Genomic DNA, 27833 nt, shown 5'->3' on the forward strand with positions numbered 1-27833 from the left:
TGGCAGCTTACGCACATATCATGAAAAAGGAGCTTTTCAGGTGCTTTTAAACCGATTTAAATCCTCGCTTGTGCTAATAAAGCCGCGCTTTGATTGAGTCATTTCAGACAAATTTAAATGTTCCATGAATAAATCTGCAACTAGACTTTTCCATAAAAGATGAGTTCAACATTCTCTCCGTGTCCGGCAGGAGCTTTTTCGGGGCCGAAAGCACACGTGCCCCATTTCTGCTGCTGGATATCGGACTAACTATCGAGTTTATGAGAGGTGGAAGCTCGGCGCACCCTGCGGTCGTATCGGAAAAGCTCGACAAGTCCGACCGGTTTGGCATCAGTTGGTGTTAAAACTTCGAACGTTGTAGCGGAATTATCCGGCGAAATTTTAACGTTACGTTTTCGCTGAAATGTTCACGAAGCTTGTCTTAAGTTATGAAGTGCTCAGTTAAATTAAGAACCTGAGCTGTTGGGCCGCTTAGCCAAGGTTTGTAGCAAAGAGGCATGTTTGTGTAAAATGTAGCTTTCAAAAGGCACTCTTACCAACATTTGAATAAGAATTTTAAGCGGATTTTTAACACTTTTGTTTAACGCCTATTGATCAGAAAATGCGCTTCGTGCTATAATATTTTAAAGGCGAAGTGAGATATTAAAATACTGTAAACAGCGAACTTTTTAGCTCTAAAGGAGCTTTTTGTTTGTGTACATACAGCACACAATGCACCCTTTTTCAGCGTCACGACGTTGACGTTACATTTTTTAAATTATAGCCACACTTCATTTATTTCTCTTTTTTCTTTTATCTAATGTTACGCTAAGTTGCAGATGTTTTTCACGAATGAAATTTAAATTGTTGCCAGTTGGCCATTCAGACATGAATAATTTAAACGATATTTTTGTTTCGCAAATTGTCTAAAAAAATAAAACAGCAGAGCAGAGCAAGTGTTTTGTTTCAGTATTATTTTCAGCGAAACTCTGACCGGTTTCCTGAAATCCCCAATTTAAGTACAGTCGAAAAATTTTCGTTTAGCAAATATTTTTACTTTACACATGAAATAAGACGAAATAAACAAGTAACTATTGTAAAAAACATGAATCCTTTGGGAAACAGTAATAACTATTGTTGTGCAAATATTATAAAGAGTTCTAATAAAGCTCAAAAGAAGCGAAAATAATTCAACTTGCAGTATCCGAATTTTCATAGCTTCTGAGATATACTATAGAGAGTTTTGGTCAGCGAATAAATTTGGAGCCAACACAAATTTTAAATCAATCTGGTCTTTGAGCTAAGTTCTTCAAAATCTTAGCAAAAACAGCCTTAAAAAACTAGTTCTTCCATAAAAAAATTAATTATTTCCTCCAATGTCACCGCCTATTAGTCTTGTAAACTTTGAAAAAAAAGAACACAAAAAACGAAAATCTAGTTTTTTGACGAATTTTTTGAGAGGAGTTTGCATTGTATCTCAAAAATAACTATATAGAATTGCATTGTCACGCAGATTACGTAAGTATGCAAAATTTCAGTTCGTTCGGACATCAGGATTCCTTTCAAGTTTCGCTCAGACAATATGAAACAGACAGACAGACAACAAAGCAAGTTAAATAAAAGCTTTTAACTAGTAAGTTCAGATAAAACAAGTTGATTTATTTTGACTTTTTTGAGCTTTACCTACTGTCAAATTCGCACTTAAACCCACGTTTATATTGGTTAAAATATTTTTAGTTAGTGATTCAATAATCTGTTCTCCAGTTAACACTTCTCTTGCTGCTTTGTCTTTATCAAACCCAACATATTCCTAAATAAATGGAAAATTGCATTTTGTTCGTTATAAGCGCACTCCACTGTATATTATGCTGATAGTCTTGTAATTGTGGTCGAATGGGAAAAGTGACATTAGTGAGAAAAATGGCGAAAAAATTGTAGGTGGAGGTGGAGTAATATTTCAAGTTTTATGTGAAAAATTGTACATGTGTACAAGATTCGAGTCACATTCACCATCCAATCAACTAAGTAGCGTGTTGGATTACTGCAGCTCATGCACAAATTGGAAAATTTCGATCTCAAAGTAGCTCTGTTCCTGCTTTCCAGAAATGAAAGTTTTTTATTAATTAAGCCACGTCCCGTAATGGCTTGTGCAAAAAAGTGTGATAATAAAACAGCTTTATTTATGTTGTGGTTAATAAGGAGATGTCTCATTAAAATAATGAATCTTTGGCGGAGCTTTAGTTCGACTTCCGGGAAAACAGTCGGAGCACATGACGTTGAGCTTTTAGATCGTCGAATTTCCCTAATAATGCGAATAAATGCCATGGCACGACCTTTTGTCGGAAACCTCCCAGTTGAGAGACCGACCCTCCATAAATGAAAAATTTCAGATTTGGAAAAATATTGAATGGAACGAGAAAAATCACAAGTACGGTGGAATAAAAATACGAAAGAACATCAGTCGGTGAGAAAGCAATATCCATTGGCAGCTATCTTAGTTGGGAGGGTTCGGGTTTATATCCGGTACAATCTATCTCAAGATCTGAGTGCGTAGCACTAAAACTGCTGCCGTTGCCGATGAAGTCTCGCCCACTGACCAATCTCCTTTAATTAAAAAAAGTCAACTCGCCGATTAATTGGTCTTGCCACGTTTACGATTCAAACGGCGAGCTTTTACTAATAATTAATAATCTCAGGCGCTGCCTTATCTTCCGGAAAATCTCGCAGGAGCACTGATAGCTGGAAAGTTGTTACGAATATAGATTTTAATTTCGCTTTACCTTATCGTTACAATGGCGAAGCGATTCCACGTTTAAACTTCTTGTACTCCCCACACCAACTTTTGGCCAACTTTACGATCAATATGGAGAATAACGTTGTTGCAGGTAATCAGACAATTCCAACTAACCTTAATGCCGGGACGTTACCTCACCAAGAGGCAAAGATTAGGCAAAGCGTTCCTTCATAAATAAAACTTCTCGGCTAAATTGCTATTCTATGGAGATTTATTTGTATCTCATATCGATATTAAAAACATTCTTCCTTGATTTCAAATGAGTTAAGTCATTTGGCGGGTCTCTGGCGGTGTCTCAGTCGGAGTCGCACACTTGTTTTTGAAGGGTGTAATTAATAGTCTCCTGGAATACGTTCATCATGTGAAAATTCATCATTTTATTTGCTTGGCCAACGGATCGGCCGATATGAAAGCTTCACCGATAAATATTTGAAATTGTTAACAGTGGAATTATTTCAGACGTATTTTCCTCATCCAATTAACAATAAATTCGCATGAAACGATTTTTGACACATGCAAATGTGATTTTGTTAATCAGCACTGGATGGACTGTTGAAACGCTTTATCTACAGATGAATTGAAACTAATGGATAATCCATAGTGTGTTTTTGGACGTAATACTAAAATTTTATTTGATGTTTTTGGTATGCAAAGACACCAATTCCCGTTATGTCTCCCCGGCTCTACTAAACTACAGGATAAGGCTATTTTCCATGTATTTTATGATATAGACATTTTGGTAAGTAGGTATCAGGAAATATATGAAACGAGCTTTAGAAAACAGCTGACGCTGTTATTTGGGGCTGTATCTTTTGCAAAATTATACTGTTTTATTCCGTATTTCTCATACAAACTTATGGTTGGAAGAATAATGAGCTTTTCATGTTAAAGAAAACACTGGTTTGGCAAATTAAATTGGAATTTTCTCGAGGATCATTGCCGCGGGCTTAAACCGATTTCCAGCAAACAAATTACAAGAAATGAATTCCTGCAAGTGATAGCCGAATTAGTAATAAAAAAATTAAATTTCGAGCATTTTCCGTCTCATCGTGTGTTTCATGAAAGACGAGTTATCGTTGGGATGGGGGTGGCATTATCTGCTATAAGAGGGACTGAAAATGAAGCCATCTCTGAACTTTTGATTAGTTCATTTTATACAAAGTGTTTTAACTATTCTCTTTGTGAATGCTTCATTTTGTTCTTTCAGGTACGGTTTCCTCTTTCGGCGGCTATTCGGATTCAAGCAACGCAAATGATTTTCATCTAACTTTTCTTCAGCGTTTTTGCTCTAATTGTGTAAGAGCGTCTCTGATACAATTTAAGCAAACACCAAAATGTGTCTTAATTACTAGTTGGACAAAAAATTCTTTCAGCTTTTATTCACTTCCCCTTGACATTTAAATTTGATAAATCGGGACTGGGGAGACTTTTTTGACCTTCATTTGTTAATGTATGCAGTCAGAAATTCTATAACAAATTTTGCGATAAGAGGGAGCATTTTTTCGGTTGCACACACGATGATAAATTTGGAGGGATAAAAGGGGCGTTGCTTCTACATCATCGACCAGCCTTGCTGCTAAAAAATTCCGACGACATGGTTTTCTTATCGTAAAAATCCCATAAATTCCCAGCACTGTCCGTCTTCATAAACTCGAAGATTCATTTGGCAATACGTAAATACAAAAGAGACATTTGGGATAACTAGAATCCTGCAGCACTAAAACAAATGGCCTAATGTTTACGTTATGCTCCATAAATAACGCAACCACCTTAGCTGTCAAGATTAGATTAAACTTCTATCCTTCTGTCTCGTTCACACCCTCATGATTTAAATTGCGAGCGCGTTAAAAACGAGGAGGGCATATTTTAAATTTGGCGTTACATATTGTCTGCATCATCTCTTTTATGGTCTTGATTCTCACTCGCCTTGACGTCTCTTCGGGTTACAAATATGCTTGTTAAAAGCCCGAATCCAAAACTTATTTAATACATTTTTATTACGAGCTACAACGGTTAGAAATAGATAACAACTGGTGGATTATTAGTATTTTGTGCAGTTGATATGTCAGATGTATTTGATTACATTTTTGCAGACGAAGGGCTTTTACCTCCACACGTGGGCGGAAAGCTTATTATAGGTTTATAGATTTTTTCCATCCACAAAGTCAACCACATTTTTTTTATTTATTGAAAATTGTAACAAGACTTTAAAGTAGCTCACACCACAAAAAAAGCAAATGCTCGACCAAGCAAAAACTAATATACTTGTCGATTAAAGAAACCCTTTATGGGCAAACTTGAGGGGTTTCATTTAATTTATTAAATTATCTGTGCAATGACTACTGAATTTTAAAAAGTTAAATTGGAACACATTTTGTTTTTGTTTTGCTTCTCAATGATTATTAAATTGTCTATATAAAAACATGACTCATGTTTCAAATGCACACTTTAATGACTAAAAAAATAAAGATTTTTGACTTACTTTGGTACATTTTTGAGAAAATCTAATTGCGAGAATCAGTCTTTATCAAAAACTAATCGATTCATAATTTATCCACGATTTTTGAACCCAAGTGTAATAGAAAACTTGAAATTTTATTGGAAAATAGCGGAATTCCAGATGGTTTGGCCGACATTTACAAAATAATCAAACAACAGTTTTTTGCTCAGTTGTAATCGCCTTATGATTGGTCTGTTTTACAGTTGGGAGTGCAATCCCCTCCCCGATATCCAATGACAAACGCTTCAATCGTCTTGCAGTTTTTTGTGCAATAGATAAACAAGTAGGAGGTGATTTTTTATATTTTTATTGGTCAATTACTAATTCCTAGGACAAATGAAAACAGTTCTAGGGCCGGTCTTTCTCACCACTTTAAATGCGAATAAAATGGTCGGCCCAGATTTCGAAATAATTTGATTTTTTTGAGGAAAAATTTACAAAAAAAAAACTATAAGAATCTTAGAAAAGAAAGACGTTCACACAACTAATTAAAATCTACACTGTCGGTTTGGAAAAATTATAACTCTTACAATAATTAAATTTTTAAAATCAAAATTAACAATTGGACACTGGAATTTTGACACTTCTGCATAAATTACTTTTATTTTAAATACAGAAATTGTTTAAAATTAAGAAATAATTTAATATGGAATTAAAACCAAAAGTTCAAAAACAAAGGACAAAGGAACTTTAACGCTGAAAAACTATAAAAACACAAAAAACTAAAAAATATTGAGACTGAAATTCTGAAGAACTAAGCGACTGGAAAACAGAGAAAAAGAACTGGAAAAGAGAAATATTAATAAATTGAAACATTAGATTCTGATTAAAAAACTAAGAGAAGGAAAAGCTAAAAAATTTAAAAACTGGAATCCAAAAAAACTTAAAGTAAGATTCTGTAGGTCTAAGTGACCGAAAGAGTTATAATTAAAAATATAATTAATTATAATTAAAGTAGGCACATTAATTAGATAAGATAGTAAAACCACGAAAAATTTAAATATTTGGGAAATGTATAATATGAAATAAATACTATAGGGAAATTAAACACTGGAACCCTGAGGAACAAAAAACTTAAGATGTAAAATAACTATTAAATTAAAAAATCTGGTGCATTTATTATTTTTAAACTAATTTCACGTACTTATAAAAAATTGAAAAAAGTTTCTTATTTTGAAAGTCATTAAGGATACAACAAATCAATTTAGGAATTTAGGAAAAATACAAAACATTTCCACTTGTTATTTTCAAATCCGTGATTCAATTTATTTGTTTTACGAAATCTTTTCTAGCACTACATTTGCTAAACTTAAATCAGCAATTTTTTACAAACCTTTGCAAAGTTTTCTCTCTTTGATGCAAATAAAACATTTTTTCTCAAAGTCTCCTTGAACGTCGAAAAGAGCTTTATATCTTGTTTTTTGTTGCTAATTGTGCTTTTGTTGTTGCAGGACGATGAAGTCGCTACCGCCCACTATTGCCATATTTTTCGGGACGTTTTTCGTTTGCTATCCAGGTTTGTAATTTGATTTGTGTTGAATTGTTTTGCGTGTGACACCGTTGTCGGCTCATTTTGCCAGCCACCCAGAGTGCAAAGTGTCAAATATCGAGCGCTGGTGAAACACAAGTTGCAACTTAGGATTTCGAGCAAATCATAAATTTTCATTCCGTCTGCCTTTACTTTTGAACTTTAGTACCATTTACCTGTCACGTACATGTCACAAACGTGCGTTTACTGCAGAAATGAGATGTTTTGTCGCATCTCATACATCTGGCTGTCTTTCCGGTAACGGATGGCCTACATAAAAATTTAAGCATTAGTCGTCTATTGATTGTGATCCGGAGGTGGTGTGCGAGCAAGCATGCCGTAATTTTGTAAACCTGGATGTATTAAGTACTCGCCATATCCCGGCAATATTTTACCAGAACACGTAAAGTTTAAAGCTGGCGGACTTAACCGTGTCCATAATCCAAAAATTAACGGCCATGCCCAAAGTTAATCTCTTTTTTCCTGAGTAAATTTTTCACGATGCGATAATTTATTATTTGAAAATTGACGTTCCCGTGGGCGAAATGATGATGGAGTGGAGGAGCAAACGCGATTTGCAGATATCGGCATACAGGTAATTTCCGGTTTTTTTACTCGATGAATTTTTAGTTCTGAAATTGCTCCGACGACTTCCTGGTGAAAGTAACATAAATATTGCCAGGAATTTAATTTATTAGAATGTTCCTTGATAAAGTCCTTATTTCACCCAAGGTGCTAATTTTTAGTTTAATATCCACTTTAAGGGGTTCATTGGACTTTATAAATTGAACTCTGTCTCAGTGGAAAAATTATTGGCAATATAACACCGCAAGTACCCAACCGCCATAAATCACCGCATTTTAATCAGGTTTTTGTCAATGCGATTAAACACCTTGGAATTATTTTAGTTGACGGTCATTAAGAATATTCCAAACAATTCTGAAATTGTCTCTTGAAAGCAAAGTTTCGTCTGAGAGAAACAAAAATTAAATTAGGTAGAGAGGGATTATTGACAGAGCTTGTTCAGGAAAGGAGAGTCAACGTTAACAATAAGAAAGCTTACTCAAGAACATTGTACAGCTTTTATCTCTCGTATTTTGATGATGCCGCAGATAACAACAGACTGTTTTATTCCAACCTGAGCATTAATTCCGATATTCCCTAATTAAAGTCTAAATAAAATACGCCAAGGTTTATTTCCAGATTTTTGCTCAAACTTTTATATCGATGTCAGAACTGACAGTTGTAATTTATATTCTGAAGCGGGATATCTGAATTTGGTTTTATCTCCTAAATAAAAAATACCAATGCGCGCAGATTCTGTATTCCAACCTGATTTTAAATTACTTTTCAACTTTGAAATTAAAATTAATTAAAACTTGCTACAAGCTTTATTCATTTATGTCATGAGAGCCCTTAGGCTCGTCTTAGGCCTCATCCTCGGAGCTACTGTATCAAATGATGTTAGCCGAGTGAATTATTTCAAAACTTTAACATTTTTAGTGCTATTAAAGTTTTTCGTTTATTAAGCGCCGAACCCGAATGGCTTTTATTCGGAATTATTTCACGCTGCAACAAACTCTTTTTTACGATAGCTTGCGCCTTTTCAGGCGCTGTGCTTTCAGCCACATTCCTTTGTTTGGCATAATATGTGCCCTAGCTTGAATGCAAATACACATCATGATGAAAAATTCTTGCGATATTTTCGTGCCGCGCAGCAAATTTTCTCGGCTGATTCTTAATTACTCAATTGCAAGTTTCCTAATTAAATTAAAACATGTCCGTGAAATTAATTTCCAAGTTTGATTGTATTATCGGATTGCTCTTCCCGAGCCGTCGAAGTGGAAAAATATAAATAGCGGCGAAAGCTTTTCAGTATTAAAATAAATAATTCATGTACTTAGGGAGATCCCACTTGATAGAATGCATTTCGCTTTATTTACATTGTTTGGCGAAAAGTTTAAAGGAAAGACAGATTTCGGTCTTAAATGTTATTGGAGGGAGTTAACACACCGTCCCGGCGATTTGCATAATCTAAGCCGGTTCTTATTTCTCATTGAGTGTGTTTTTTAATTTTTGCTGGCGTGACTGCGACCGTTTCAACATTTCCATTAAAAATTCAAGCCCAAAGTTCGGGAGCAAAATATGCATCTGAAACTTTAAGAGCCGATACTTTGCTGAAAAGTAAGAAAGTGTATTTGACTGTTAGTTCTATTTGAACGGCTTGGAAGTATCCAAAAGGAATTTGCCGGGAAACACGAAAACTGAATATCTTAATTTTTCCAAGTCGGGAAGTGGAAATAACGGCGATGTTTTCTCACCAACTGAAACATCCTCAACAGATTAACTAAACGACTAGCATTAATCAGGCGACCATGGTTTTATCGCGTAATTTTAGGACTGAACGAGCACTTTCCATTTAATTTCCCGATTGTTATCTAAAGCACTACAATTAACTTTTTCGGAAACGGGTCGATCGTGACGTTTTCCCTCATTTTGCTAGAGCTGTAAATATTTTTATAACGTCTTACCGGGCTCTGTATTTTATGTGCAAATCAATACTAATGCCTCACATATTTTTCAGTTTGAAGAACATGTATTTTCACTTTGCGGATACGGAGACCTTTTCAGACTTTATTTATTATGATTTTTTACGATAACACGCGTCTTGGTATTAGGAACACGAAATTTCGCCCGGAAGGAATTTTTTTCCCACTCTTTTATTGCGCTTATCTGGGAAAACGATTAAATTAATTCAGTTTCCACACATTTAAATTTTCGCCGGTTCTACTGCCTGCCTGCTCTTTCAGAATGAATTCTATATAATAAAACCTACACAAAAAATTAGAATAATATTTTGATAATTCCTTAATTAAAACTTGGCCCAAAATAACGAAAACCTTGTCTTTTGTGGCCGGAAAATGGCGCAAGGGCATTTTCAGGTTTCGTATTGGTTATTGATTTAATTTTGGACTTGTGTGCTTGAATTTTGTTCTTCAGTGTCTGTTTCAAATGATTCGGTTTCTTCTGGAGGGAAATAATAGGAAGCCGTATAAAAATTCCGCAGTTGAACGAAATAGCAAACAAGCGATCTGAATAAAATGTAGTGGGTTATAAAACGAAGTTTCTGTTACGAAACGTAAATTTTAACGGTGTGTTTCATAATTTGCTGCAGGATCAAACGAAATAGCTACGTTTTGAAAATCCCTTTTAACAAAAAACTAGCACAAAGTTCTGTGTTATAAATTAGTTTTCAATCTAGTTATTTCATCGCATCGGGCTTTATTCATGAAATGTCTGTCAGGTCAATTAGAACTCTGAGGCTGTAATGTAGCAAATGCGTATTGTGAAAAATAATTTTGTGGCGGCCGCCGCAGGAATACTTATCATCAATATAAATTCAAAGAAGCGCTCGGAAGTTGGCTAATTCCATATAGACAACAAAGTTTTCAATATGTTGTGTTAACCTGGCGAAAAAAGGGAAAATATTTCAGCGGCTTAATGGAGAACAGATGTATTCGACAGGCAAAGCAAATATCCACCTCCGTCAGAAGTTTCCATCTGCTGGCCAATAATGTAGAGCGGATTCTGCAGACTATAAATTCCAGTTTTGTGTACGTTGCAGAAAGCAACTTTAATCTCACCACACTTCTTTTGTGCTCGACGACTTGACGTCGTCCACGTTTTTTCCCATCATATTTTCATCAAAGTATACAAATCGCGAGTAAAATACGACTCCCTAACGTTGTTGTAATTTGAAGTATGGAGATAAAAATGTCGCAGCATTCGTTATTGCACTGCCGAGAATTGCATCATAAATCACGGCCTTGTTTTACTCATCGAAGGCCTGAATTTAATTTTTATACTTGTAATGCCGTGTAAGACTCCCGGAATGAGTTGTGACGGCACGATTTTTAATCCGGGGACGAGAAATGGAATATTATTGTGCTGCAAATCGAAATTCCATGCATAAATTTTACGCAAATATTTATTTCTATCATGCATATATTGATGTAAAACACTTCTCATGAATTTTAAATGTAATCGATAAACTCTAAACGCCGCTGACAAACTCTATGCATGGTGATTACAAATTACAGTCTCCAATACAAAACTTTGACGAAACTGAATTTGACACCCTTATAATCGCAAATATAATTATAATTTATATAGAGTTAACAATCGCAACACGATTACAGTTTCGCTTGGCTGACTCGCGCGTAAATAAATAACAAATTAATTTTCTAATGAAATCATGTACTACAACAATCTCCGTTTCTATAACCGTGGAGTCGGATTATCTGCGATACCATGTGTTGGGGGAGGATGCTAGTAAGATTAAGATTGTCTCACTTCTCTAATGTCATATCGATTGCTCTTTTTGCTCCCATGCCACGGTGCGAAAGCGCGTAAAGCGTAAACCAATGTTTTGAGTCGGCACTATTTCATTTCCTATTTATGCTAAACAACGACACCACACACTCAAAAGGACTTCAATAAGCAGACACACAATTTGCAAAAATATACATCTTTAAAATTATTTATAGTTTTGTTGAAATTATTGTTAATTATTATTAAATTGTCTATATAAAAACATAAATATTTTTGACTTAATTTGGTACATTTTTGAGTTTTGTGAGGGAGTTTTTGTTGAAAAACTTGCGAACTGTTTGAGTTTAAACACGAACTAATTGCGAGAATCATTCTTTATCAAAAAGTAATCAATCCACAATTTATCCACGATTTTTGAACCCAAGTGTAATAGAAAACTTAAAATTTTATTGGAAAATAGCGGAATTCCAGATGGTTTGGCCGACATTCGCAAAATAATCAAACAACAGTTTTTTGCTCGGTTTTAATCGCCTTATGATTGGTCGGTTTTACAGTTGGGAGTGCAATCCCCTCCCCGATATCCAATGACAAACGCTTCAATCGTCTTGCAGTTTTTTGTGCAGCAGATAAACAAGTAGGAGGTGATTTTTATATTTTTATTGGTCAATTACTAATTCCTAGGACAAATGAAACCAGTTCTAGGGCCGGTCTTTCTCACCACTTTGGATGCGAATAAAATGGTCGGCTAAGATTTTGAAATAATTTGATTTTTTTGAGGAAAACACTTTTTTTAATTTATAAAAAAAAACTTTAAGAATCTTAGAAAAGGACTTTCACACAACTAATTAAAATCTACACGGTCGGTTTGGAAAAATTATAACAATTACAATAAATAAATTTTTAAAATCAAAATTAACAATTGGTGAACACTGGAATTTTGACACTTCCACGTAAAATATTTTTTGATTCCAAAATCAAGGCTGATACAAAAATTGTTTAAAATCAAAAAAGAATTTAATATAGAATTAGAGAATGTATATTTTCAAAAATTAAGTTCATAGACTGACAAAGGACCTTTAACGCTGTCAAACTATAAAAACTCCAAAAAAAAATTGAGCCTGAAATTCTGAAGAAGTAGCGAGTGAAAAACAAAGAAACAGAAAAAACTATAGAACTGGAAAAGAGAAATACTAATAAATTGAAACATTACATTCTAAATAACAATAATAATAATAATAATAATAATAATAATAATAATAATAATAATAATAATAATAATAATAATAATAATAATAATAATAATAATAATAATAATAATAATAAATTCAAAGTAAGATTAAATTAGGAAGGTAGGATGTTTAAAATTTATTTAAGATATAATTCAATTTCGTAATTTAGGAAAAAAGGTTTCAGGGCGTCAAATATTTCTATTTTTAACAATACAAATTTATTTCGAATTTTAAGAAAGGCCCTTAATAATATTTAACTTAAAAGCCGTTTCCTTTGGACGAAATTTCTGAATACACGACTGGCTAATACAAACTTAAAGAATATTGGTTCTTTGTTTTCTGGCAAGAAATGTACATTCAAGCCTTACTTTCCACTCTCGAAAATTAAGAGTGCAAATCGTTCAAACGCAGAATTTAGCCAATAAAGGCGCCGCCGATTTGCCGGATGAGGGAAGAGCATTTGCTCTTTGAAACAATCTATGAAAAATCTCGTGTCTTTTCTTTTCGCAAAGCGTCGAATTGGTTCCGAGAAAGGGTAGGTTTTTCTATTCAATTAGTGTAAGCAGCAGCGAAGGTAGCGGCATCAGCAGGAAGTGAAGTCGTTACCGGTCGCCAGTAAAGCTGTGCATTTGTATTCAGTCCTCTCGACTTCCGCCGCCCCCCTCCATCAACAGTATCAGTAATGTAATCCCGGTGAGTGTGGTGCTATAATCCTGCTGCTTGTTGTTCCGGCTGACCTGCTTGCCATCCTGCTTGACATGCCGTCCTGAGTTTGTCTTTGTTAGATTCGAGACGTTGTCGGTGGTGTGCTCCTATCGCCTGATGTAATCATCGAGGAAGTCATCCAGTCGATTCTGTCGACCGCTATTTATTACTTGTCTCTTGTATTGTTAACAACGGCACTGATAACTCCAACACAATTGGATAAATTGACAGCTCGGGGAGAAATTAATTAGGAAAAAGTGATGAACTACACAATTTATTTTTATTAATTAGAAGAAAACATTTGCTAACATCACTCTTCTCCGCCGAGATTTTTGCATCGATTTCGCATTCCTCTAATTAACTTCCATTTGTTGTAAACTCCGAAAACATCTCTAACTCACTAACCCCATTGCGCCCATTTCGCGGGTGTGTAGTTTAATAATTACTCTTCTCTCTTGTAACGAGCCGAGTTAATGATTCTTGACTCCAAATTTCGTTACACATTCAAAAAACCCAATTACCGGTAATTTTTACAAAGCTGCGGACGCTGAACAGGACAAAGTTTTTGCCACAGCTGTGATGCAGTGTGTTGCTAATAATAATTAATAAAGTTTTAGGTGTCGTTTTTCCAACACTAATGCCGTTTTGTTTTCATTGCGTTTTTGGCCCCAACTCCGCTGCTACATCTAATTAGTTAATTACTTTTTATACGACAATGCTCACAAATTTGTGTTTCATTATCTCGATACAGGGTGATTCAAACAATTAGCTGATCACACTGTTTTAGGATGCAGTGCCAATTTACCCCCCGTGTTCTCAATGGACATAAACAATTTAGCCTTATCGGAAAAAACTCCAGTAGGTAGCGTCGTCTACACTTTAGAAGGATCAGATCCTGAAAACAGTACTGTACATTTTAATCTCGAAGGAACTGACGTTTTAAAAGTTAATCGCAACACGGGAGCTGTTACCGTTGTTAAACCTCTGGATTATGAGGTGTGTACACATTCACACTTTTAAACTTAACTCCATTCAATTTTTTAACCAGACAAATTCCACTTTAAACGTGATTGTGAGTATTGAGGATGAAGTTGAAGGCGGCAGAAATAACATGGTGTCAGTTCCTGCCAACATAATTATCCTAGACGAGAATGATAACGCTCCAGATTTTATAGACGTGAGTGTGTGATTTTTGTGAGCAACGTGTTTAATCGGCGATTTTAGGCACCTTATGATATCCTAGCACACGAGGATACCACAGTCGGTACGACAATTTTCTCCAAAATTTTTGTGGAGGACAAGGACACTACCGGTGCCAATTTGGAAGTAGAATGCATCAACTTGCCCGAATACCAGAACGCTTGCGATTTTTTCCAAGTGGAGACGCTCCAATCGGCCCAGAATTCCTACCACGGTGCTATAGTTTTAAGAAGGAAAGTCAACTACACCCAGCAGGACAAGCACCAGTTCCTGCTCAAAGCCACAGTATGACGCGGCAAAAACGGTTTTTTTTAAGTTTTGATTGTAAATTCCTGCAGGACGGAGAGCTGAGCAGTAGCACGAGCGTTACAGTTAACATCGGGGATGTTCAAGACACTCCGCCTCGTTTCATCGGTAATTTAGTAGCGGAAATGAGTGAAAACGCGACTATTAACAGTCTGGTCATGACGATCCATGCGGAAGACGGAGACAGAGGGGTTCCAAGGAAGATCGTCTATGAACTCATTAACAGTATGACTCGAGTTATTTTATTTGTGCAAATTCCAGCTGTTTGGTTTAGATCCCATGGATTATTTCATCCTGGACGCGGTTACCGGGGAGCTGCGGACCGCCAGACCCCTGGACAAGGAAGCCGTCAACAATCCAGACGGCTTATTAACTCTAAACGTTAAGGTAATTTCATTCTTTAAAATTGTAAATTGAAACACAGTGCAATCAACGGTTTTATAATTAATCCAACTCGGCATTCGATATTTAACTTGTGTAATAATACCCGAATCAATATCCCAGCTTTGAGGGCAACTATTGTTGCTATTATTAGCAGCAAATTGCAAAATGCGAGTTTTCAGGCCCACGAGCTGGTGGACGGCATAAAAGGCACCGACCCGTCGACGGTGACAAACGCCGAAGTGCTGATAAAAATTAAAGACGTGAACGACGAGCCACCGGCCTTCAACAAGCGCGAATACTTCGTGCAAATTCCGGAGAACATCTCCGAAGGTTCACCGTTGCCGGGCTTGGAAATGGTGGTAACCGATCCGGACGAAGTAAGTCGATTAGATTAGTGCGCAAAGATTTGGCTTTTCCTCCTCCTTAGGGAAACAATTCGGTTTTTTCCCTCCAACTGAACGACATATCGTCTGCATTTTCAATCGAACCGAAAACGGTGATCGGTTCATCGGCCGTCACAATCCGGGTCGCCAACAGTTCGCTGGATTATGAAGACTTGAATCAGAGGAAATTCATCATTTTGGCGTTGGCCAAGGAACTGTACACGGAGGAAAAGCTGTCGTCGACGGCCACTGTCACGGTCTCGGTGAGCGATATTAACGATAATGCCCCAACTTTCGATCAAGACGGATACTCGACGGCTATTTCGGAAGTCTCTTCGCCCGGAACTCCAATCATAACAATAACAGCACGGGATAGAGACAGCGGGAAGTTTGGAGAAGATGGCATTTTTTACCATATTTCAGGCAGTGGTAGCGAACGGTTTGTTGTTCACAACAGGACAGGGACTGTGGCCGTGGCCGAGTGTGAACATCCAGGGAAAAAACCATGTCTGGATTTCGAGGACAAGGCGGAGTATCATTTGCAGTTTATCGTGAGTAGTGCACGCGAAATTTCGCATTTAACGCGTTTGTAAGCGGCACAAATTAAATGTACAATAAAATAATAAATGTTTAGAAAAAATAATAAATGTTCAGAAAATATAATAAATGTATAGTAAAGTAATAAATGCATAGTAAAATAATAAATGCATAGTGATAGTATATTACATAACAAGTGAAGAAAGTGGAACTTTACACTTTATTTCAATAATCGAGTCGTGTAAAGACACTTTCTTCATGTGTCATGTATACGATTTTTACCGAAACTTAAAAATGAAACTAATTGATTAATTTGCCAAATATAAATTTCTCTAATATTAGTAACTGTACCTTTAATTTCAATATTTAAAAATAGTAAATAAAACTGTTCAATAATTAATTTGTTATTTAAATTTGTATTTTTTTCAAATAAGTTAGGTAAAGTATTTTCTTCTCAAGGCACGTAAGTGTTTTCTTGTATTTTTTTTTTCAAATGAGTCAGTAAAGTATTTTTTGCCAAAGTACGAAACAGTTTTCTTGACTACAAGTAACTATGGAAAGTTCTATTTTCGTGAGGGTTTTGGGAAATAATAAATACATAGTAATAGTTATTTATTTAACGAGTTTGAGTGTAAATCGGACGTTTTTTTTCACAAATGAATTATCAAACCACGAGTGGTTTATCATTCACGAGGTGAAAAAAATGAACCGATTTACACGAAAACGAGTTGAATACAACATTTTATTTTTCGAATTGCTTTAAATCTGGTAAAAATAATCTGACGTTTCGTATTGAGAAATGCTTACACAGGAAATTTTGACTTACACAGGAAATTTTGACAGTGTCGAAGAATAAATAAGTGATATAATATAAAAAGAAAAAAAACTATGTAATATACATCTAAAACCACCGTCAAAACTGCCCTACACAGGAGAAAAACCGTAAATTTTGACGGTGTCGAAGAATAAATCAATAAATGCACAGTAAAAATAATAATAATAATGCTTAGTAAAATAATAAATGCTCCGTGAAAATAATAAATGCCCAGTAAAAATAATAAACGCTCAGTAAAAATAATAAATGCATAGTAATAGTATATTACATATCAAGTAAAGAAAGTGGTTTTTTACACTTTATTTCAATAGCCGAGTCGTGTAAAGACTTTTTTTTGATGTGTCATGTATACGATTTTTCCAGAGACCGCTTAAAATGAAACAAAATATCAAGGAAATTTTAAATAATTTTTATATCGTTTGAACAAGTGACTAATTTTCCAAATATAAATTTCTCTAATATTAGCAACTGTACCTCTAATTTCAATATTTAAAAATAGTAAATAAAACGTTCAATAATTAAATTGTTATTTAAATTTGTATTTTTTTCGAATAAGTTAGGTAAAGTATTTTCTCCTCAAAGCATGAAAGTGATTTCTTGTATTTTTTTCAAATGAGTCAGTAAAGTATTTTTTTGACAAAGTACGAAACTGTTTTCTTGACTACAAGTAACCATGGAAAGTTCTATTTTCGTGAGGGTTTTGGGAAAATAATAAATGCATAGTAATAATTATTTATTTAACGAGTTTGAGTATAAATCGGACGTTTTATTTCACAAGTGAATTATCAAACCACGAGTGAAAACTGCCTTACACAGGAGAAAAATCGGAAATTTTGACAGTGTCGAAGAATAAAATAATAAATGCACAGTAAAAATAATAATAAATGCTTAGTAAAATAATAAATGCCCAGTAAAATAATAAATGAACAGTAAAAATAATAAATGCTCAGTGAACATAATAAATGCACAGTAAAGGTAATAAATGCATAGTAAAAATAATAATAAATGCTTAGTAAAATAATAAATGCTCAGTGAAAATAATAAATGCCCAGTAAAATAATAAATGCATAGTAAAAATAATAAATGCTCAGTAAAAATAATAAATGCATAGTTAAAATAATAACTGAACAGTAAAAATAATAAATGCTCAGTGAACATAATAAATGCACAGTGAACATAATAAATGCACAGTAAAGATAATAAATGCATAGTAAAAATAATAATAAATGCCCAGTAAAATAATAAATGCATAGTAAAAATAATAATAAATGCTTAGTAAAATAATAAATGAACAGTAAAAATAATAAATGCTCAGTGAACATAATAAATGCACAGTAAAGATAATAAATGCATAGTAAAATGATAAATGCGAGTCTAGAATTTCACATTTCGTGTTCTATGTTTTTGCATTTAATCGTTTAATATATGCGATTTTTTAACAGGCACTTTATGCTGACCAAATTTTAATAAAATACTATGCGTGCTTTATTTGTCATTTTTTTTTTTCACTGTACAAAATATATTATGCCGACCTTTTGTAGTTTTTTATTGTGCAAAAATGTATTATACTGATCATTTTGTACTGATTATTGCTGATCGCTTAATTTCTGAAGGCGACGGACGACGATGGCAAGGGCCAGACCACGAAAGTGCCTTTAAAAATCCTCCTCACTGATAATAACGACAACGCGCCCGTGTTCACCCAATCGATATATCGGGCTTTTATTAACGAGGGGGCCGTTCGATTCGATCCCGATCTTATAATCGAAGCCGTGGATGCCGACAAAACGTCTCACGTTACTTATTCGATTATTTCCGGCAACGACGAAGGCTTGTTTAGCATCGAACCCAATTTGGGCAAAATCCGAATCTCAAACAGTAAAGGAGTTGACGTCAGTAACGACACCGAAAACGTTATTTTATTGACTGTAATGGTAAGACGCTCGTATGCACTGCCAAGCTTTTGCTTACACTTAACTCGGATTAAAGGCAAGTGACGGTACTTTTACAACTACGTCCCTAGTTAACATCACGATACGAGACGTCAATAACAACCATCCCATCTTTACGAAGGAGAATTACGTTGTTGCGATTGCCGAGGATGTCACTATTGGTAATAAAATCCATGGTTGAGTTTTCTTTGTGTTATATTTTTCCATCAGGATCAAGCATCATCCAATTGCAAGCTAATGATATGGATACGGGATCAAACGCCGAAATCGAATACTCCATTCAAAAGGGAGCTTACGACGACTTTCAAATTGATAACACAACAGGTGTTGTTGTGGTCGCTTCCAAACTGGATTTCGATCGGCGCAATACTTACAACATTGAAATTATAGCGAGGGATCACGGAGAGCCTCCTCTCACTGGAACCACGACTCTGACAGCTAACATCATCAATACAAACGACAAAATGCCCTACTTTGTGCCCACCACCCAAAAAGCCGAAGTAATGCCAGTTTATCATCGCACAACATTCGCTCATTACTGGTTTACAGATTATGGAAGATGCTCCAATCGGAAGTGTAGTCCATACACTAATCGCCTTAGATCCCGATGTTAACTCCACGGAAGCTTTGAATTTCGCTGCGACTGAACCCATTACAGCCCTGGATAAGCATGGGAACGAAGTTTTTAATGATGATGTTTATCGTGGCTTTTTTTCGGTCGATAAAACCACCGGAAAAGTTACGGTGTTGAATAAACTTCAAAGGGACGTCGCGGCGATCGTCAGGATTACGGTCCTTGTGACGGATATTACGGCCCCCACCGTGCAACAAGGAGAAGGTAAAGGCCAATAATTAAAACAAAATCTGCGAGATTAATCATTTATTTTCACTGATAAAATTGGCTACTTCAATTTATGAATAACAATAGAGATAAGGCTATATAATAAATACAAATGCGTTATTTGCCTCTGCCCGAAATTTGAATGGGAATATGTAGATCGGAGCGCTCGGTTTTCTTGCGAAGAGGGTCCACTATCTCTGTGAAAAATGCGGTTTTTTGCTCATCAAAAGTTTTGATGTCTCTCCTTCGATATACTTGCAGGCTTATTGATCATCACGATCACTGACGTGAACGACTCTCCGCCGGTGTTTTTGCCCCCATGGACGCCCGAAACCCCTCTTTATACTCTCGAGCTGAAAGAAGAACAGCCCGTTGGAACGATTGTTGCAACTTACAAAGCGATCGATGATGGTTCAGACATCGCCGGTTACGCTATCCTCCCCGAAAATGAGTATTTTGAAATCAACAACGGCACTGGAATCGTCCAGATTAGGAAACAAATCGACTACGAAAAAACGCCGCAACTAAATTTCACAATCCTGGCGTTCGATTCCGGTATTCCCCAACTAAATACTTCTGCGAGTGTGTTTGTCAAAGTGATAAATCTCAACGACAACGATCCCATTTTCTCGGAAAAAAATTATAAAGCGAGCATCTATGAAAACTCGCCGAACGGTACTTTTGTCGTGCAAGTTAAAGCGACAGATGCCGACTCGGGGGATTACGGCAAACTAAATTATGAATTGACGGGAGAGCATAGCGAGAATTTCGAAATAACACCCGATACGGGGGTTATCACAGTGGCCAATTCCAACTTTTTGGATCATGAGAAGATCAACGAGACCGTCATTCAAGTGGTGGCTAGTGATGGGGCCCCACACGGTTTTAAAAGATCGGTCACGGTGCCCGTTAATATCAACATCTTGGATGTTAACGATAACGCGCCCAAATTTAATCAAAGCGAATATAACGTGACCGTAATAGAAAACGTGAGACTCAACCCTCCACAGCCATTATTGCAAGTAAATGCCACTGATGAAGATAGTGGCATTAACGGAAACATTCATTATGATATTATTGGAGGAAACGACAACGGTAAGCCCACCCTTATAAAAATACCACTGTAATTGGACTTTTTACGCCGAATCCGAAACCAAGGGTCGGCGGAATTAAAATTGCATGCGAGCCATTCCAGGAAAAATGCATTCAGAATGATTTTAATTCAGTTTATTTTAAAACATATGATTCGGTTTATCGTTTAAATTGAAGTAATTCATTGAAGAGCAAGTAAATGGATTAGTAATATTACGTTTTTATCTTCATAACTTTTGCTGTCCCGTCCGTTATCGCAAACATACAATGTTGTTCTTATTTTTACGTTGAAGAATTTTTAATTTCCACTGTCTATTATTAATATCCTTAGTAATTAAAACCTGTCTGAATAAATTTTTAGAGCTGATTTCACACACAATTTTTTTGTCCCGTCCGTCATGTGTAAAGAAAAAGTGAATTAATCAGAAGTCGTAGCACATTGCTTTATTTTTCAAAAGTTTCAGCAGGTTTCACCTGTTATTTGAAAAATAGTTTTGTGTCCCGTCCGTCATCAGTTTGTATTCTTTGTCCTGTTCGTGCCAAAATCTAAAACCTGGTGTCCCGTCCGTAAAAATGGAATGGCTGATGCACTTTTTTCGCCCTGTCATCACTTAAAATTGCGTGTTAAATAAATAAAATGTTGCAGACGTATTTTTGCTCGGGGTCGAGACGGGAATCCTCTACCCGCATAAATCCCTCTTAGGCCAAAAAAGAAACTTTCATCTTGTCATAGAAGCTCGAGATGGGGGAGGAAACGGTCAATTATTTGACCGTGCGGTTATAAATGTACAGGTTCTGAATGTGAACGAACATCGGCCCGACTTTATTATACCGTTCCTACCGAACGCCACAGTCGAAATAACCGAGGTAAGGAACAATTTTTTAGGACCAACCTGACCGAAATTTCAGAACGCAGCTGTGGAAAATTATCTAGTCATGACAGTCAAAGCGACTGATAAAGACGAGAACGAAAACGGAAGAATCACATATCATTTGAAAGTGGACGGGGAAAACGTTCAAGAAACGAACGAATTTTCCATAGACGCCAACACGGGCGAACTGAGGAGCAAAAAATTCCTAGACCGGGAGGAAACATCCAAATACGAGGTAATAATCCACAGCGATGTGAATAAAAATTAACTTGGCAAATTGTTAGTTGGTTTTAGTTGCCAGGGACCACGGTTCGCCCAAATGGTTCGAGACTTTGCGCTACTTAACCATTCTGTTAGTCGACACGAACGACAACCGCCCGGAATTCCCGGATTCGCATTCAGCGAATCCGTACCACTTTTACGTGACTGAGAATGATAAAAGTGGTGTCAGAATCGGTAAATGCACAAAACACGTCATGTTATTCGAGCACCGACACATCATTTCAGGCCAAGTCAAAGCTCTGGATCGAGACGAAGGAAATCACGCCAAAGTCTACTACTACTTTCTGAGAGGTAACGAAAACGGCGATTTCCGCCTCGACAAGACCGAGGGCTATTTATACGCGAACAAATCGTTCGATCGGGAGCGCCAAGACGAATACAACTTGTACATCATCGCGACCAACGACGCAGATTACTACATCTCGCCCCAAGACCGGGAAAAGTTGGCCGAAGCGGACATAATCCACGACAGCAGCATCGCTAAAATCACGGTGACCATAACCGACCTAAACGACAACGTGCCCGTTTTTGAGCAAGCGATTTACTACTCGGCCGTAAACGCAATGGCCGAAATCAACGACTTTGTGACGAACGTAACGGCGTTTGATCCAGACTTGGGCCCGAACGGCTCTCTGACCTACTACATCAAAGCGGCAAACTTGTACAAATACGGATCCAACAAAAGCTCAGGCTCGATCATACCCTCACCTTTCAACATCACAGACAAGGGCGAGATGTGCACGGCCAATTACTTGGCCGAAAACAACCAACACCGCTTCGTTGTCGACATAATCGCACGGGAGAACGCCTTCCCGGAACGCGAGGCTTACACACAAGTCCATGTATAAATTCAAAAAACCAAAACTATTTTTATCTAGTGTTTTATTCCAGGTGTGGATTTTCGAGCCCGAGCAGCTAATCCGGGTCATTTTGTCGCGACCTTCCGACGAAGTTGTGCGAGAACGAGACGAAATTGTGGCCGAACTGAGCAATGCCACGCAAAGTCTTGTCATTATCGACGAAATCAGGTACCACACCGATGACAACGGCTACAAAAATGAGGAATGGTGTGTGGTCACTATTAGGTAATGACGGACGTGACAGTGGTTTTTCCAGGTCGGATATGTACATTTTGGTGGTAGACCCGCTCACTCAAAACATACTACCGGTCCCCGAAGTCCTGAAAATAATTGATTCGAAATACGACTTCCTGAAGGATTACTACGCCGGGTTTGCCATCGAAAACGTGGTCCCGGCGTTCGTAATGGAGAAGGACGAGTCCTTCGATCCCGCTCTGGCGGCGCTTATTGCCCTCCTCATTGTGCTTTTTGTCGGTGTTATAACATTTATAATCGTTTGTTGTTGTTTGCGGCACTGGGTTATCTCACCCACTGATCTTAAGAAAAAAGACGCTTTGATTAAAAAGGCCATAATCGACGATTTGAACACCACCGAAAATCCCTTATGGATCGAACAGTAAGTCCCATTTGTAGTTAATCGCTAGTTGACACCTTTTTCAAGGAAATTGAAAATTTACGAGGAACAAGAACTGACAATGCAAGTGTTTAACGAGCCGGAACAGAACGTCTTGGGCCGAAGAAACAGCGACGATTTTATTCCTGTGAGTGGTAACGTAACACGGTACGGAACAGTTTTCATTGTTTGGTTGCAGGACGATAATACCTATGCCACAATCCAGCACCCAAACCGGCGTGGCTCTGCCCACATTGCTTCGAGATCACTAGCCGATGATTTGGCCGATTATGCGACCTTGTCCGGAGTGCCCCATCAGACTGACAGTTCGCACAGTTCCCTAAGAGGGGCCCCAAATGTAACTACTTTCCCGTTTTATTTCTTTAATGATTTTGGTCTAGTTTTATGAAGCTGCAATGGGCTTCCAAGGCTCGACTTTCCAAGTGCCAGAGCGGATGAGTAACGATGATTATGGCTCGTACCGGACGAGATTTAAAGGCTCCGAACTGACCATTAACCAGGCTGGACAGCCCGAATACGTAGCCGAACTAATTTAGACTTAGGTTGATAAAAATATCTGTGACTAGTGCGAAAGTGATGACAATAGTGATTTATGAAGGGACTGCTATGTAAATACCGTTTGATCGATTTTTTTCCACTTTGTGTTACATTGGCGGTTCTTTCTGAATCAAGACAGTTTTTCTACGAGTGATATCTACAAAGTTTCTATTCAAAGTTACGTACCGTTACCTGAATACTGAGTAGATTATCTGACTGGATCTGGAACCCTGTTATTCGATTGTGACGTAACTATTTCTTAAATTAATCAGCGATTTTTTAGTTAGGGTTAACCGACACATTACTGAGGGCCATATCAGTTTATACGTTTTCTAGACCGTTGTATTGCGTTAATGTTAGGAAAGAATGTCTTTTTATTTATTTTTTTACTGTAATTATTGAATGAATAGATTTTACACAAACTGGAACTTGTCTTTCATTTCAAAAAAACACCACGAAAAGGCTGATCACGTTTTATTTATATTGCTTACACAAGGAGTTTTTATTTATTGTAATGCATAGTAATATACGGACCCTACAATGTAAGATTATTTAAATAAAGGATTGAACGTCAAAGTATTGTTACCCTAATTAGCCGTTACAAAGAATTATAGTCTAAATAAGATAATACGTTGCAAAATGGGTACAGTCACAATCAAAACCCCTACCATAGTTTCAATAAACTATTTTGTTTACCAACTGCCCAGCTAGTTTACACAATATCTAGCTGGTGTTACAAACTAACACATTGTGGCTAGGTTTTAGGGGTGTCATTCATTTAGATTGTGACTGTACATACCTACCTAAACTACGCCTAGACTTACAATTAATTGGAGTTGGAGTCGACTCCATTTGAGTTATTAATTCTATTGACTGCTCTTAGTTGCAGTTTGATTTTTGGTACTTCAAGGGCAGATTTTTGTGTTTCGGGTACTTCAACCAAGGATTGCGCAACATTGTCCTGCAAACAATTATTTAATTAGTGCGCTACTTAAGATATTGATCAGTAAAAAATTTAGATAAGAGTATCAGATTGCTAGTACTCATAGATAGCCAATAGAACCAAGGAAAGCTTCGAGAATGATATCAACTTACCAAAATATCAGTGAAGTAAATGTTTATTTGCTTAAGCAACAGCGTAAAATGGTGTGCCTGATATTTGAGAGTAGTGACGAGAGCTTGCTGAACCCCCTCCAAATGGACACTCTGAGAAAGTAAAGCAAATCACTATCGATCGTCAAAAAGAGTCGTTTTGTAATCGAAAGCAACCGACGATTATCAAATGAATCCGTAAAGCGCTAGTTAAAATAACGTGCGAAGCTTTGGTTCTATTAGCACCCGGTCTGCGATCACACTGCAAATAAAACTACTATATTACAAACAAGTTGGTGCACAATATAGTAGTTTTATTTCATTGCACATTCCTCGCCGATAATTACCTTGACCATGGAGTCGGCAAAGTGCAGGAAAATCGACAGAGTGGCCAGGAAGGAGTTGGTGATTTGCTTGGGCACTTTACTGATGACGGCACTGGTGAAGTTAATCAAATGAACCACTCTACGGGCGGACTCGCGAGTCAGTAGCACAATCAACTGCTCCAAGTTTTCAGGACGTGCCTGGTTTTCAGGCTCGTCCTTGCTCAGACTCGCCCACAGTTCCTTGCCTTTGGCAAAGGCAAGCTTGGGGTCTGTTGCAATCTAAAATACAATTTTCCACAAAACATTCCCCCACAAACATGAAAATAGTTTACCAATTCGGCCACATAGATCAGAACATTGATAGCTTCAGCGCTTTGCTCCTTCAAAGCCTTAGCTTCGGCAAGCGTTCGCTTAGTGAGTCTCCTCTGCAACTTTCCGGAGAAACGGCCCACATGGTGAATGGTTTGCAAGGCACGGCCTGCAGGCCCATCATTTTTTTTGATCTCCGGCTCTAAAAATTCGAGTTAGTTTGAGCCAAATTCGGGGGTTTGGTACCATTAATGTTCTGGGGATCGTATACAGCAGCTGGGAGGTACTTATCCACGTATTTATCGGCAACATCTAAGGCACCATCGAGAGTACTGGCTGCAAATTCGGTGTATTTGCTGGACAGGACCGTAGTGCCGATTTGTTTGACTGAATCGGCACGTTTGAGCACTGGTTTGACGATTTTGCTGCTCACATCGCTCACGTATTGCTTGGTATTCCAGTAAATCTGCAACTGGCGGTCAAAAAAGTGAAAACTGTGGGCGCTGTTACCATTTCTGGAGGCAAGCCGATTGATGGAATTTGGTGTTCGACCACGTCTAAGCCTTTGCATAGGATTTTGTCGATGGAAGAGATCGGGGTTTCAAACAAAGCTATAGTTGGTAGAGCCGTTTCGACACAAGTTTGTAGAGAAGACTCGGCTTGTTGTAAAGTCCAGTAAACCAAATTGTTTGATTTCTAAATTTTTACGTTTGTAATGAATGGGAAATTCGTGGGGATTTTCTTACTTTGATTCGGTGGTAGATGCCTTCGGCAAAATTCCATCCTGATTCAACTATGGGCAAGGTGGTGATGCGATTCACCGATTCTAGATTGTTCAGTTTGAAGGGTTTTTTCTTGGCTAGTTGGTGGCCCGTCACTAAATTTCATTTAATTTTAACAAAATTGAAGTACTATTCTATTAATAAACTTATTTGTAATGTACTGTTATTTTTAAAGGTAAATAAATAATTGTTTATGACAAGTCTTTTAATTTCTTGATTGCGCTGGCCGAAGAGTAAAGTTCAGCATTGTCAAAAAATATTTTATTTGTTTAAACAGTGTTGCACTAATTAGCTTATATCTTAATTGTTTAAATGGACAACGTTAAAAATAACGCCATAATTCCATATGAATGTTTACGAGATGAATAATAATCATTGACATGAATACAGTTAATTGGTAAATAAGTATTTACAGTTTTTTACAGACGGAACTACGAGATTAAAAATAAGATCAATAGTTCATCTTCTGGTGATTCAACTTTAAATTTTTGTGTTTATCGTAAATTATATCCTGTTTAGCTTTATCTTATAGCGTACTTTGAGACCGTCTCGATAAAAATTCAGAGGGTACATAGGAAGAACTTTCGCTCTTAATTAACACTGAAAAAATATTAAAATAAAACAATAAGAAGCAAATGAAATTTTTTTAGTGATTTTTTATAGAAACACCTATAATAATTTTGGTTGAAATACCTTCAGATTATTTAATTTAATTTTTTTGGAAACAGATTGGTACTTAAGCCGCTTTCCTTAACACTTCTGTACATGTTTTTAACTTTATCACCATTCAAAATTTTAAAAATAAAAATGCAATCAGAGTTATAAGAATATAGAACATGCTTTATCTGTTAAATGCATAATTATAGATTTATAAATGTTACAGATTTAGATTTCAAAAATGCATCTGAAAATTGTCTACACCCGATATTAACTGACCAAGGATTGTAGAAAATCAAAAAAAATTTAATTAAACGAAATTTTAAAGTCTACTTACTTTTTTCTGTTAACTGAAGCAGCGTTCACTTTACACTGATCATTCTTTATGGTGTTTATCCGTGTAACCCACGTGATACATGAAGACCTATGACTCTAGATGCCCTTATAGAACTCTTGATAACACTCACGAAATATTCAAAATAAATTGCCAATTTTCGGTATAAAAGGTGGAGACAACGTATTAAGGATTTTGTAATATTTTTCGTTCGTAATTTCACAACAAACACGAAAAGAAAACATTTTCTTGTGGAAAACATCTCTTTAGATATATTTAATTAATTCTCAGTGTTTATATTTAAGTGTAAAACTAAAAAAAAACAATAAATGTGCGATGTTCTAGAAACGTTATTTTATTTTTTTTATGACTAAGATATCAATAAAATTCCATACTTTGCTTGAGCAAAAGTGGTATAATTTTATGTGCAATTAACTAATTGTGTAATTAAAAATGTACTAAAATTAATAATCAGTTATTTTATCAGTGGAATTTTAAAAAGCAATAACTAATAAATCAACTGTTTTGAAAGCTTTAGCTTTATAAAGATG

At 36.4% G+C, this 27833-nt stretch overlaps 2 protein-coding genes across 3 annotated transcripts in view; one reads left to right on the plus strand and one right to left on the minus strand.

The window, feature by feature from the left end:
- The window catches only part of Cad87A (Cadherin 87A), a 36226-nt gene extending 12016 nt beyond the window's left edge, over positions 1 to 24210 (plus strand). Inside the window, exons 1-23 of one of the 2 annotated variants that reach the window (XM_008192214.3) lie at positions 326 to 480; positions 6725 to 6789; positions 13855 to 14063; positions 14116 to 14244; positions 14292 to 14552; positions 14606 to 14798; positions 14848 to 14960; positions 15137 to 15334; positions 15385 to 15891; positions 18326 to 18646; positions 18702 to 18825; positions 18875 to 19164; positions 19214 to 19502; positions 19767 to 20600; positions 21244 to 21464; positions 21507 to 21704; positions 21754 to 21925; positions 21977 to 22593; positions 22643 to 22818; positions 22868 to 23227; positions 23273 to 23372; positions 23424 to 23582; positions 23626 to 24210. In XM_008192214.3, the coding sequence (XP_008190436.2) occupies positions 6729 to 6789; positions 13855 to 14063; positions 14116 to 14244; positions 14292 to 14552; positions 14606 to 14798; positions 14848 to 14960; positions 15137 to 15334; positions 15385 to 15891; positions 18326 to 18646; positions 18702 to 18825; positions 18875 to 19164; positions 19214 to 19502; positions 19767 to 20600; positions 21244 to 21464; positions 21507 to 21704; positions 21754 to 21925; positions 21977 to 22593; positions 22643 to 22818; positions 22868 to 23227; positions 23273 to 23372; positions 23424 to 23582; positions 23626 to 23781 (5688 nt within the window). In that variant the 5' untranslated portion in view covers positions 326 to 480; positions 6725 to 6728 and the 3' untranslated portion in view covers positions 23782 to 24210. Of the gene's footprint in view, positions 1 to 325; positions 481 to 6724; positions 6790 to 13854; positions 14064 to 14115; positions 14245 to 14291; positions 14553 to 14605; positions 14799 to 14847; positions 14961 to 15136; positions 15335 to 15384; positions 15892 to 18325; positions 18647 to 18701; positions 18826 to 18874; positions 19165 to 19213; positions 19503 to 19766; positions 20601 to 21243; positions 21465 to 21506; positions 21705 to 21753; positions 21926 to 21976; positions 22594 to 22642; positions 22819 to 22867; positions 23228 to 23272; positions 23373 to 23423; positions 23583 to 23625 lie in introns of those variants that run through there. The other variant, XM_008192213.3, reaches the window with a different exon arrangement.
- Positions 24211 to 24241: 31 nt separating this feature from the next.
- Positions 24242 to 27444, minus strand: LOC659061 (lipid storage droplets surface-binding protein 1). Its single transcript, XM_961494.4, has 8 exons — positions 27286 to 27444; positions 26256 to 26386; positions 26020 to 26205; positions 25756 to 25975; positions 25533 to 25711; positions 25222 to 25479; positions 24878 to 24988; positions 24242 to 24743 (listed from the first exon to the last, which is right to left on the minus strand). Coding segments are annotated over exons 1-8 (1221 nt in total). The 5' UTR covers positions 27287 to 27444; the 3' UTR covers positions 24242 to 24608.
- Between the last annotated feature and the right edge of the window lie 389 nt (positions 27445 to 27833).

This window comes from Tribolium castaneum, chromosome 4 (genome assembly GCF_031307605.1).
Source record: "Tribolium castaneum strain GA2 chromosome 4, icTriCast1.1, whole genome shotgun sequence".
In the NCBI taxonomy this organism is placed as follows: Eukaryota; Metazoa; Arthropoda; class Insecta; order Coleoptera; family Tenebrionidae; genus Tribolium; species Tribolium castaneum.

Bases quoted from the DNA above. Each gene is read 5' to 3' on its own strand.
- LOC659061 (XM_961494.4), bottom strand. The intron at 26,206-26,255 runs GTAAGAAAATCC...GTAAAAATTTAG, and splicing joins GCATCTACCACCGAATCAAA to AAATCAAACAATTTGGTTTA. The intron at 25,976-26,019 runs GTAACAGCGCCC...CGCCAGTTGCAG, and splicing joins TCGGCTTGCCTCCAGAAATG to ATTTACTGGAATACCAAGCA.